This window comes from Misgurnus anguillicaudatus, chromosome 11, assembly GCF_027580225.2.
Source record: "Misgurnus anguillicaudatus chromosome 11, ASM2758022v2, whole genome shotgun sequence".
Taxonomy (NCBI): domain Eukaryota; kingdom Metazoa; phylum Chordata; class Actinopteri; order Cypriniformes; family Cobitidae; genus Misgurnus; species Misgurnus anguillicaudatus.
This window is the reverse complement of record NC_073347.2, coordinates 8,037,322-8,050,081: the sequence shown is the minus strand read 5'-3', so window position 1 is coordinate 8,050,081 and position 12,760 is coordinate 8,037,322. Positions and strand designations below refer to the sequence as shown.

The 12,760-nt window shown below is 37.4% G+C and overlaps 1 protein-coding gene across 3 annotated transcripts in view; it reads left to right on the top strand.

Moving 5' to 3' along the window:
- Positions 1 to 12,760, top strand: part of pde10a (phosphodiesterase 10A) — a 137,379-nt gene that overhangs the window by 85,790 nt on the left and 38,829 nt on the right. For all 3 annotated transcript variants that reach the window (XM_073872959.1, XM_073872960.1, XM_073872961.1), the window contains exon 2: positions 2,125 to 2,256. In XM_073872959.1, coding sequence (XP_073729060.1) covers positions 2,125 to 2,256 — 132 coding nt within the window. The remainder of the gene's footprint in view (positions 1 to 2,124; positions 2,257 to 12,760) is intronic.

Sequence of the window (12,760 nt, the reverse complement as noted above, 5' to 3'; positions counted from 1 at the left end):
ACATATCAAGGCATGGAAGAACCTATTTAGACATGTTTTATAGGCAAAACTAACAGGTGTTGACTAGAGTTATACTACATAGTGGCTATTTTACAGTGTTTTTACATTTTGATTGGATGAACCATTGTAAAATCACAGTCTGAAATATCTATTTTGTGATGGTTTTACTGTGTAAAGTTTTTTTTTTTTTAGCTCAAGTGATTATGGAGTCTATTTATGAATATTTTTTTGCAGGTTTGAAATGAAAAAAAAAAATATATATATTTTTTGTATTTAAGTTTTAATTTTCAAAATTTTTAGTTACAATTTAATTTACTGGATTATATTTGTACAAAAATGACATTATTCTGTGAACAACCCCTTTAATGCAAATCACCCCATTTTCTTTCAGATGAACACAATTGAAGTTGTATTGGGAGGTTTCCTGCCTCTTCCAAGCTTTGTAATGGTGGTAAACAGGGCCTGACATTTTAAAGGCCAAAAAAGTGCATTAATCCTTCACAGAAGTAATCCACATGGCTCCATTGGATTAATAAAGGCCTTCTTAGGGTAATTGATGCAATTTTGTAGAAAAAATATCCATATTTAAAACTTAATTTTAAACATATTTAAAATATAATAACTAAGTTAAAGTAATGTCCAATATGCATTTACCAGAGAGTATCAATGTGGGACATAGCATGTAAGGAGTAGTGACGAACAGAGACCAAAGATTAATGGCAGTCACGAATAAGAAGTCTAAATCAAGGATTTTTTTTAAATGGCAGAGGATTTCGATAAAAGACGAGGATACCTCTGGTGAATGCACATTTAAAGTTTTAAATATGGAAATTTTCCTACCAAATCTTTGCCTTAATTTAACCCACTGGAGCACTGTGGATAACTTCTGAATGATAGATTCACTTTTTTGGGCTTCAAAATGACCAGCCTCGTACAGTGCCATTCAAAGCTTACAAGACCCAAGACATTTTCTAATATTACTTTGATTGTGTTAGTCTGAAAGAATATGGTCATATGTATGTTGGATGGCTTAAAGGTGTAGCGGAGGATTTTAGAAAAGAACCGCCTTCTCCACTTTTTAAAAAAATGTAATTGCGCAACACTCCTGATTGACAACCAGGAGGACCAATAGTCTTGATGATCCACCTGGAAAAAGAAAATCCTCTGCAATACCTTTAAGGGGGAGTTAACCTAAGCAAAGTTTTTTTGTGGGGGGATTATCCCTTTAACCTGTATAGTTATTTAATAATATACAGTACATATATAATAAACAAGTTTTCATCATGGTTTCAGTAAAATTACTATATCATATTAGTTTTTTGAAAAGAACCCCCACTGATATATTGCCACCCCCCATTAAAACCTCAATTTCTTATGCATTTCCTTCAACAGTTAGGGTAGGACAATCAGAGCAAAAGTAAAGACCTCCTATATCTTTATGAGCTACCAGAATGTTTTTAAGATTACATGATGTCATGTTTACCCATTCAGTTGACTGCAAGAACCACTACCTCCGTCATAGTGGTCTTTTATTGAGTATTGGTCAGTCTACATTACAACATAAAACATAACAACTACCACCCCCAAAAAGAATAAACAGGCTTTCACTAGGACTACCCACAAAAGGATTTTGTTCACTGTTAGCCAAACGACACCACCAAGCACATTAGAAATGTGCCTGGTTTCAGCAACAGCCCGGTAATTGCATGTTTGTCCTGACAACAAAGACCATAAACAGCAGCACTTAGCAAGCTCTCAAACACTTAATTGCCTATTAAGCAAAAACGACTTGTCTATCTTCTTCTTGTGGTTTCATAAGGGCCTCTAGTGCTGCAAAGTGGGAGTGGCCCCAGCACAGAGCCTTGCAGCCCCCCATTGAGTTTTAAAAATTACATTGGGGTCAGCAGCGGGACACAGTTGTTGATCTGAGTCAGCATGTGTGTGTGATCCCAGTCTAAATGCTACACTTTATTTTTTCATACAAGTAGAAAAATAAAATGTTCAAACAACTCTGCTGCATTGGTGAAACAAACTGCCAATGATAAGAATGTCAGGAACTCATACAGCATGTGCAAATACACAGCGTTCACAAGCACTACACTAATCTTGATCACTGTGTTGCAGGTTTGACGGATGAGAAAGTGAAGGCTTATCTCTCCCTTCACCCGCAGATGCTGGATGAGTTTGTTCTGGAGAGCGTAAGCACAGAGACGGTAGACAGATGGTTGAAACGGAAGAGCAGCAGCCAGCCTGCAGGTAGGAACTCATGGCCATGTGAACTGTGCTTGAATGTTCTGCAATAAGAGCTTTGTGTTGTCAAGAATACTCCTGTGTAAAATTTCCTTTAAGCTACAAGATGTTTCTTTATTTGAATTATAGATTGTTGCTTAATTTTAGATGGGTAATAAAAGAATAGGTAGTCTACCTGAAAAGCAGAAATTGTAGAGTACATATTCAAACCAGCGCATGCTATTACAAATACCTGTTTACACTTGGACTAGAGAAACATAACTTTTGATAAACTCCATAAATTTGACAAATATAATAAATGTATAATTTCCATATAAAGACTTTTCATTGTAACAGCTTTTACAAAATAATAAAAACTGATTTTAAAAACCTTGTTTAAACCTTAAATAATTAAACATTGTTTAACTTTAAATACTTAAACTAAGCTTAAAGTAAAAAAAAATGAATTTTGTGTTTTATTTGTCAACTCATCTCTTACACATTTGAAGCACATTTAAAATTTGCTCTACAGATAAATGATTATTTTATATTCATTATTTATATTAAAAAATACATATTTTCAATATACACTGTAAAAAGTGAAAGTTGGACCAACTTTTTTCAACTTACATTTTTAATTTAAAGTGTTTTTCACTTAAACATGTAAATTGAAACAACTTTATTTTTTAGGTGTTACCAATTCAAGTAATTTTTTAAGTTGATCTAAATTTTACTTTTTACAGTGTAGGTTGGGTCTATGGGACTGTATACAGTACAGTCTTTTCTTCAGTACCCAAAACAGTATTATTTTTATTAAATACCATTTTTTCTTTGAAGTTATCTTTTGATTCCTACAATGGATTTGTCTTAAACATACCCTAATGCGCCAGTGCTTCAACAGAACTGTTAATGCGGTCACAAACCACTTCTATGCATGTGTTTGTGTGTATGTAACCTGAGCAGCCAAGACAGGCTGAAAGGCTACAGGGTTATAGCCCCAGTAAAAGTACGGGAGAGAAAGCCCGCTGGGTCCTTATGGGTCATTAGGACTGTTTAAGCAGGACTGACATGTCCGTGCACGGCATGCTTCATGCCACGGCCCGGTCCACTCGACCCATCGCATCCATCAAGGGCCCACAGGGTTGGCGGCTGGCCCAGCTCGACTACTGACGTCAGAGCCAACCTCCAGGGGCATGCAGTCGGCCGGGAGGGGGAATGGAGGAGGGTGAATGTGTCGCATTTTGGGAATGTTTTCTGCATGAGTGCGGCAGAGTGCAGCTCTCTCTCTCTTTTCTCTCTCTTTCTCACTCGGGCTGGGCGGCTGATGGTTAACCTCGCCTGTGTTCTGCAGGCCCGGGTGGTGGGATTTTTCTCAGGCAGAGTTTCAACATCAATCTCTCCACAAGCATGCATGCCAGATCCCGTTTTGGCCTGTGATGCATGTCAAGCAGTGCTTTGAATTAGTATGCATGTCAGCCTTCAAATTCTTTGTGCACGTCAATTCTTTTTAATTCGTGACCATGACCAATTAAAGCATGAGGAATGCAATGTGGGTTCAGTCAACTTCGTGTTTCATATATGAACATATGGGACTCCTTTAATGGACGACGGTTGCTGTTTGGTTGGGTTACACTACACCTTAAAACTCTATGATGTATAATTTTGGCAATGTTAAAATACTTTTGCTTATTAGTAGGTCATTCATAGGTTGATTCCATTACAAAGTGTAAAAACTATGTGGCTGTGTGGAGATATTAAAGCATCGCTCTGTTTGTTTGGGCATACGGAGCAGCCTGACAGAGCAACATGGGACAGGAGTTTTTGTGTTGATCTGACTATTTACAGACAGGAGGATCTGTTAGTATTTTAGTGGCAGTTGCTTGCCTGACACAAAATCATAAATGTTATGGATGCACCGAAATGAAAATACTTAGCGGAAAACCGAAAAAGAGGAAACCAAGGCCAAAAACTGTAACACAGAAAGAAATTATGCCAATTATTAGTACCATTGCATTTATGGCTATGAATGTGTATTAACATTTTATTTGTATGTGCCCTGTCAATAACAGAAAGATTTTATGTTAGCTTGCTTTTTAAAACGTGTCTCTTCGTGTATACACTACTGAGTGCACTTAAACGCGCATGCACACAGACAGATGGCGAATTCCAATAGCGAAGCATAAACAGTCTTCCACATAAAAACATTACGTTGTTTTTCATTGCTCTGTTCTCCAAATGTATTTTAATGGATTGCATTTTAAGACACAGTAGCGCAACTCTCTCTAAAGTTTACACATCAAGAGTTCTGATCTTTGAAGGGATGATCACGTCTGTAGCTGGACCGAACACATTCAACTGCACGAGTGTCTGTGCGTACAGAAAGCTGCTCACTTTAGCGTCTTTTTGGGGTTAAATTGTCTAAAATCACTTGAATGTTAACATTTGCAAGCCTAAGAAACACGTGCAAATGATAAACTTTCCCTACTTAAATTTGCGTATTAATCTGCAAATCGCATGCGAGCCGTACATACTGATTCACGACCTCGGGAGCTAGGGAGCGAATTGAGACCAAGGGATACTGAAATACGTCCACATTGTAGACCTGTTGCTTAAGACGAGTACATGCAGGTCGCGGTTTCTGTTTGCGTCATCACAACATTTTGGCCGTATTGTTTTTGTGATAAATTTGGTGCATCTCTAATAAATTATGAATCATAAATAGGGTTGCAAAATTCTGTAATAATGTTACATTACATTTCTAACCTGCATATTCTTCAGTCACATGTATACAGCACAATACTGTAGGGCCATTGAGGCCATACCCCCTGCATGTACTTACATTCTTCCATAACATGCACAAAATGTCTATCGTTGCACGTATTCACATGAATTACATAAATAATTGTTTAAAACTTTCTTGTGCTGTGTGTTCATATTAGAATGATTTCTGAAGGGTTTTTGATCAAAAAATTCAGGCTTGATGAGCGGAAGTATCAGGATTCTTCAAAATTTGTATTACCTTGCATGCATGTCTGCTTATGACCAAACAAAATGTTTATTTATGTTTGTATATTATATAGTGTATATACATTTTCCTAAATTTCCAAATAATTCCTATAAATTTCCGTTGGGTTTCCAATTTGGAAAATTTCCAAAGTGCCCCAGACTATGTTCCTATCGAAAGTTTCCAGGAATTTTCCACCACTTTGCAACTTTAATCATAAATGATAAACGATAATTTGACAACACTGGCAGACCAAAATGTGCAAATGATTAATCCTTTCACTAAACTGTCTTGAACTGTGAAGTCAAAGACAATAAACACAGAAAATGTGCAATTCTTTATTTAATTTAGTCAGAAATCACATTTACTTTCTGGATCATATGCCTGTGAAGACCTAGCTAAAGTCATTTTTGTGATTTACTACTTTCTACACGAAATCCTTCTCCTAATGTAAAGAACATTGTGTGAAAATATAACCTTGATATCTTTAATATCGACTGTGCCAAAGATTGAAATCAAACTTTAATGCTACAAATCTCATCGTTATATTATGAGACTTAAGTCTGGGTTTCATATATAGGGTCACAAAGTTCATTTCAGTTTAATGCTCTTACAGCCTTCATAGACTATTAATAAAAGCATTCTCTGATCATTGGCATATTTTACTGTTTGAAAGGATGAACTATGCAGACCTGAAGTCTTTCAGGCACTGACATTGCATGACACTTAAATCAATAGGTTAAATCCCATGACCTACTGGTGACATCTCACTGAGCTCTTTTTAATTCTGTCTCCTTGTCAGTGTGGGTATCTCTGTACTTCACAGGTCACCTATCTGCTAAAAGACTGCTGACTGGACACTTTGAAATATAAGCTAGAAATCGTTTAAGTGTATGATGTCTATAAATGCAAACAGTCATGTTTTATATCTTGTAGTCATTTTTACCCCAAAAGCACACATTTATCACCACTTCCTAATTTCAAATTTTAAAGAAATTAGTCTTTTTACTTCATTCTCCTCAAAAACGCTCAAAATGTGTTTAGTGCCAAGAGAAGTCACACTAAACACAGACGATGCGTAAAGAAGACATTTAGTCCGGAAAATTATTTTAACACATATTTCCTATATTTTCTGTTTGTATCTTAATGAAATAGATTAAAAAATAAATATGGATAGACATTAAAACCTAAGACTTTTGCACAGTACTGTATATTGCTTATGTTAGTCTGAAGTTGCATACTGTCTTGAGTAATCAGTAATTACTTAACAAACTCCTTAGTATGTTTTATATAGTATGAATGTGTGTAGTATATGAAATCCAAACATTGTAAGAGATTGTGCATCGGAGCTCCGTCGAGTTCATCACCGAAATCCTTTTTTCTTACTATCTTATTCCTATTTATGTAATATAACTTATTAGTTTATCCTAGGAATACTTTACTGTGACGATTATTGAGCAGTACTACAACGTGAAATGATTTATCACTAATAAACACCCAGTGTTAGCATATAGCCCGCTAGCATCAACAAACGGTGCTGAAACTAGCATTTGGCGATCTAATGGCGGATTCATCTGATATATGCTGTTCTGACCTGTCCTCACCTGAGCGTGAAGCTGTGGAGGAGTTGATACCCGGTTTTAGCAGATCCAACGCGAGGTACAGCACCTACTTCACCCTGACTCCGGACGTTCACAAGCGACTGAGGCATGCAACAAGCGAGCACCCTATGCGATGCAGCTACAAGGACCACGTTCAGTTGAATGGAGACGCCATGACCCAGCATGAAAGCGATCAGGAAGCTGTGGAGGAGCCGCTGCCCGGCCTTCGCAGATTCAGCGTGCCTCACATCACCCTGGCCCCAGACGTTCGCAGGCGACCGAGGCGTGCAACAAGCGAGCACCCCACGCGACGCAGCTCCACAGACCCGTTTGCCACTGAACCTGCATTAACGACGACAGTGGGGCTTCAAGCCTTAGTCAAACGGGTCGACAGGTTTCATTTTCTCTTAAAGATTAGAAGGTGACCCTTAGTTACCATATATACCTTCGCATTGGGCCCCCAACTTACTAAATCCTCAACTGTGGATAACATAATTATGCCGCAATAGTTAGCCTGTCTGGAACTAAGCTTGTTTAAACCACAACACTGTGTGACACTTGCATTACATGTGAACGGCCCCTACGTTAATATGATTTTGTTTTTCTCTCCCTGTCTCGTCCTCGACCCCGAGGACAATGAGACAAACAGACCCACCAGTAAATGTGAAACTCAGCACACCTCTGATCTACTGGCCGTCCTTCAACGTGATGCCCAGCTGATGCCTGACCAACGACCACTGGCATACCAACGACCACCGGCAGAACCCGCTTAATCTCCGTTTAATCTCCTTATCCGTTTACATGTATATACATATATATATATATATATATATATATATATATATATATATATATATATATATATATATATATATATATATCTCCCAAGGGTTTTTTCCTCCTAGGACTTTTTTTATTTCCCCGGCTAAAAAGCCCAGGGTTTTTTTTCTCCTAGGGGTTTTTTTAAACCGGGGAGGCAGCCTGTTTTGGCTTAACTTAGCTTCCTCTTCTAGACGTTACATTAGTAATACGCTCGCTTATAATGTTGAGTCATAGCCGCAGCAAATTTAACTGCTTATGATATCGTGTATTATGTTTTGCTATTTGTCGTTTTTATGTGCTTTTCACTGCTTCTATTAATATAAAGCTGCTTTGAAACAATTGACTATTGTGAAAAGAGCTATATAAATAAATTGAATTGAATTGAATTAATTCATAGATTGTTGACAGACAATTTTATAACTAATATAATAACATTTAATACAGATGCCTGAAAAAGTTAAACAAGATAAGTAGTCTTATGATTAAAAGACAAAAATAAACATTTGGTTGCTTGTCAGTAGCATGGTTTTAGTACATTGTAGTTACAATGACAGCAAAAAATACATCGGCCTACATGTAATTTTAAATAAAGCCTTCAATAAATTGTTGTTAAATTGTATTAGTTTAATGTTTTCAGTGCTTTTTAATGACTGAAATTTAATTTAACTATTAAAATCAAAATACAGAAAAGTGAAAATGGAAAACATGGAATTTGGGAATAAATAAAATGGAATTTGGGAAAAAATAAAACCGATTTCATAGGGCCCTAGTTTAGTCCTTTGTCTCTTTTAGACTTTCTGTTGTACTAATCTGTTGTCCTAAGCATTTTCTTAATTGCTTTAAACCGATATATGCATGTAATAGCCCCGCAGACCAAGGGAAGCAATGCATAAATCCATGTCAAAGCTTGCTTAACAAGCCTCACAATTTGATGGACATGTACACACATGTCTGTTGCAAAAGGATTCTTGTCGATCACTGTCAACCAGGGTAGGGAGGTGGTGGGTTGTGGACAATGGGTCTTAGATGGAGGAGTGTGGAGCAGACAATTTAGAAGGTACACACCCTGAACCTTTATAATTAACACCACCTGTCATCCCGTCACCTAATGTTGTTTGGCAGAAAGTGTGACCCTGAGCATCAAAGTTTGATTTCAGTCATCGATTTCACATTAATTTCAATCTATGACTTCAATATTAAATAAATCAAGGCAAAATTTTCCCAAAATGTTCTTTAAATTATGTAGGATGATGTTATGTAGAAAACAGTAAATCACAAATAATGATTTTAGCTGGGTTAACTCTAACCCAGTCCTTATTTACTACTTATGAAAGAGGAGTATTTATATTTATTTGCGTGAATCAGTTCAGAAGTTTGTGCAAATTTCTATCCCTAAGTATTGTAATGGTGATGCATGTCTTCTTTTGAGATGTTCTCCAGCAGTGAAGTGTGTTCATTCTGTATGAGTCTGTACTTTGGCTGTGACTAACAAGGACCCCCAAGGCCCCAGTGACGTCAGAGGCCTCCACCACATTCCCACCTAACGTCCCACGGGCCCTGTTTGCTTCTCACACGCACCGTCTTCAAATAATGGATAAGTCCCAATCCTTTCATCTCTCGTCCTCCAGAGAACTGCTCATCTGGAGCGGTTTTGTGCCCCGATATCGCATATGCACATGAGCGTGCACAGCATGATTCATTAACGGCTCATTCAGTCTGTCTTTATCCCACTGGCCTTGTTGACCTGGCCCATACAGGAGAGCTGTGGATGACGTGCAAGTAAATATTTCCGAAATGTGCCATAATTCAATAAGAGTGCCTGAATGTGCCGTTTGTGTCCAGCTGTGCCGTCTGAGCCCCAGACAGGGGATGTCTAGAAGGGTCCTGTTTCTTGTCCCCTACTGTTTTCTTTACAAAGATTCATAGAGACATTTGTTTGCTTCATGTAATTCATTTTTATTGATTTTGGCATTTTGTTGTCATTCTTGGTTCTGTGTGGCGTAGCACTTATTAAACTGTTGACGTAAAGTCGACACAGCAAAAAAATAACATGCGGTACACATTTTCCATATGAGATGTGAGTGTAATGGACAATTAAACAAGCAAAAAAAAAAAAAAATGTGGGGAGGGACTTGAGTTTATCTAATGGAAATTGATTGGATTGTAAATGTGGTCTGACAGGAAGTTCGAGGGAAGAGGTTAACAAATAATAGGGCTTGGTGACAACACCCCGGAGGTTTATTTGATTGGAATCAGATGAATTGTGAGCAATTAAACGGAAGCCTGTAAGTTGGGTAGATAACTTGGAAAAAGCAATTTAATTTTATGTTAACTATACTGATGAAACATTACAGGCAGAAAACGAATGCTTTGGATTGTAACAATTGTAAGCAATGGGTTTATGTATCTAAACAGAAATTAGTTTTGCTTAATGCATTTAATTTTTGAACAACATGCGGCAGCTGAAAGAAATTGCACTAATTTTTCCACATACAGGTAGTACTCAAAATACAATGTTAAAGGAATAGTCTACTCATTTTCAATATTAAAATATGTTATTACCTTAACTAAGAATTGTTGATACATCCCTCTATCATCTGTGTGCGTGCACGTAAGCGCTGGAGCGCGCTGTGACACTTCGATAGCATTTAGCTTAGCCCCATTCATTCAACGGTACCACTCAGAGACAAAGCTAGAAGTGACCAAACACACCAACGTTTTTCCTATTTAAGACGAGTAGTTATACGAGCAAGTTTGGTGGTACAAAATAAAACGTAGCGCTTTTCTAAGCGGATTTAAAAGGGGAACTATATTTTATGGCGTAATAGCAGTTTTGGGAGTACTTCGACTCGGCGCAGTAACACCCTCCCTCTCCCATTATGAGAGTGAGAAGGGGAGCGGACTTTTCAGGCGAGTCGAAGCACTTCCAAAAGTGCTACTACGCCACAAAATTTAGAAAAGCGCTACGTTTTATTCTGCACCACCAAACTTGCTCGCACAACCACTCGTCCCAAATAGGAAAAACGCTGATGTGCCCGGTCACCCCCAACTCCACCTCCAAATGGCACCACCGAATGAATGGGGCCAAGCCAAATGCCATCGAAGCGTCGCAGCGCGCTCCAGCGCTTACGTGCACGCACCCAATGATAGAGGGATGTATCAACAATTCTTAGTTAAGGTAATAACATATTTTAATATTGAAAATGAGTAGACTATTCCTTTAATGTACTGCATTATTTGTCATAAATGTAGAGTTTTATGTTTAAGTGTCTGGAGCTTATATTTGTCTACAGAGAGCTTTACAGAAACTCATCTGCATTGAATACTGAGCATTTCCATCTGTGAATGTAATGACGTGAGCATAGGTAGCCTGTGGGATAAAGTGGATCATGATGGCGATCCCTTAGCTGCCCATCAGACTTTGGGTACAGAAACAATTTAGACTACATCTACTAATCCACATTTATTGGAAAATTGTCCACACTAACGTTTTATAAGTTGCTCATCCAGGCAGAAACATCTGAAAATGCTTCCTGTACATGATAAGACACTTGGACATGCATCTTTCACATCACGCGTTCATACTTTCCACTTCTTTGAAATGCAGCCTTGAGTATGTACAAACTGACATGAATCTTTAAAGTGATACTTAAAATTACCCCATGATTTACTCACCCTCAAGCCATCTGAGACCGTCTTCTTTAGACAAACACAATTGAAGTTATATAAAAAAATGTAATTGCTCTTCCAAGCTTTATAATGGTAGTAAATATGGATCAAGGAACAACTATTGACTTTAAAGCCCAAAAAAGTGAATTCATCCTTCACAGATGTTCTGCTTTCAAACAAAAAAAGTAGGTAGGTTTCTTCAAAAACACTGAGATAATTCCATTTGTGAAGGACTTTTGATAGAGATCAGATTCAGAGAGATTCTTAAAATTTACACGGACATACAGCTGTTTGCCCTTGGGCGATACTTCCGAGTTTTATTAGTTGCGCAAGTTTGTTGTTTTATAAGTTGTAGTGCGGAAAGCTGGAAATACTCGTCATTTGCATGGGAAGCATTTTCTCTTATGTGGGGAAAGAGTTAATAAAGGCATTCTGAGGGTAATCATTGCGATTTTGTAAGAGAAATATCCAAATATTTCAAACAAAAGTGTCCTTTTTAACAACGCTAACAGTAGCCAAAAACAACTGTAAAAAAATCTGTAGAAATTACAATGTTACTTGCAGCTGGTTGCCGTAGATTTACATTGATGTTACTTACTGGCAACGTTTTGTTCAAAGTTAAATAAAGATTAAACATTTACAAGTCTTTTTTCTTTATAGAGCAAACTAAAATAGCAGCATCAAGCAAAGCATTCTGGGAAACAAAATCTGTAGCAAAGAACAGAAAAAGGTTGATCATGATTTCTGCTTCCCAGAATGCTTTGCATGGAGCTGTTATTGTATAGTTTTATTCTGTAAAGATAAAGTTGTTAATATTTAAAATTTATTTAACTTTGAACAAACTCTTGCCAGAAAATAACATAAATTTAAATATATGGTAAGTTACTGGCAACCAGCTGCAAGTAACACTGTAATTTCTACAGATTTTTTACAGTGATGTAGTACAGTGCCGTCCAGCATCTTGCAGTGGGCTGAATGGGTCAGATGTCAAAAAATCCGCCATCGTTTTCAAAAAGTCTCCGTATTCAGTCCACACAATGCCAAAATTGTGTTTTCAAATGTAATAGTTAACAAATTCACGAATTCATCAAAATCTTGAGAGGTTCCTATGTAAATTCATATAAATTCATAAGAACATAAGAACCAGATTTGGTTCTCAGATTTAAAAAACATAATAATTTTGCAGTAGACAACCACTGCCTATGGGCTTCGTGGTCCACTGGTTGAAAACCAATGGTGTAGAACACCACATTACCCGACTTTAGCAGCAAGGGAAAACTGGCAAGTCCACAGTGTCCAATTTACAAGGTGATATGAATTGATAGTTTCAGTGCCTGCTGATGTCGTGTAGAAATTAAAAAAGAATGCAGGTTTACATTGACACCACAGCGGCACTGGATGCTTTAGAGCAGCAACGGATTGCTGTCCCACCCAC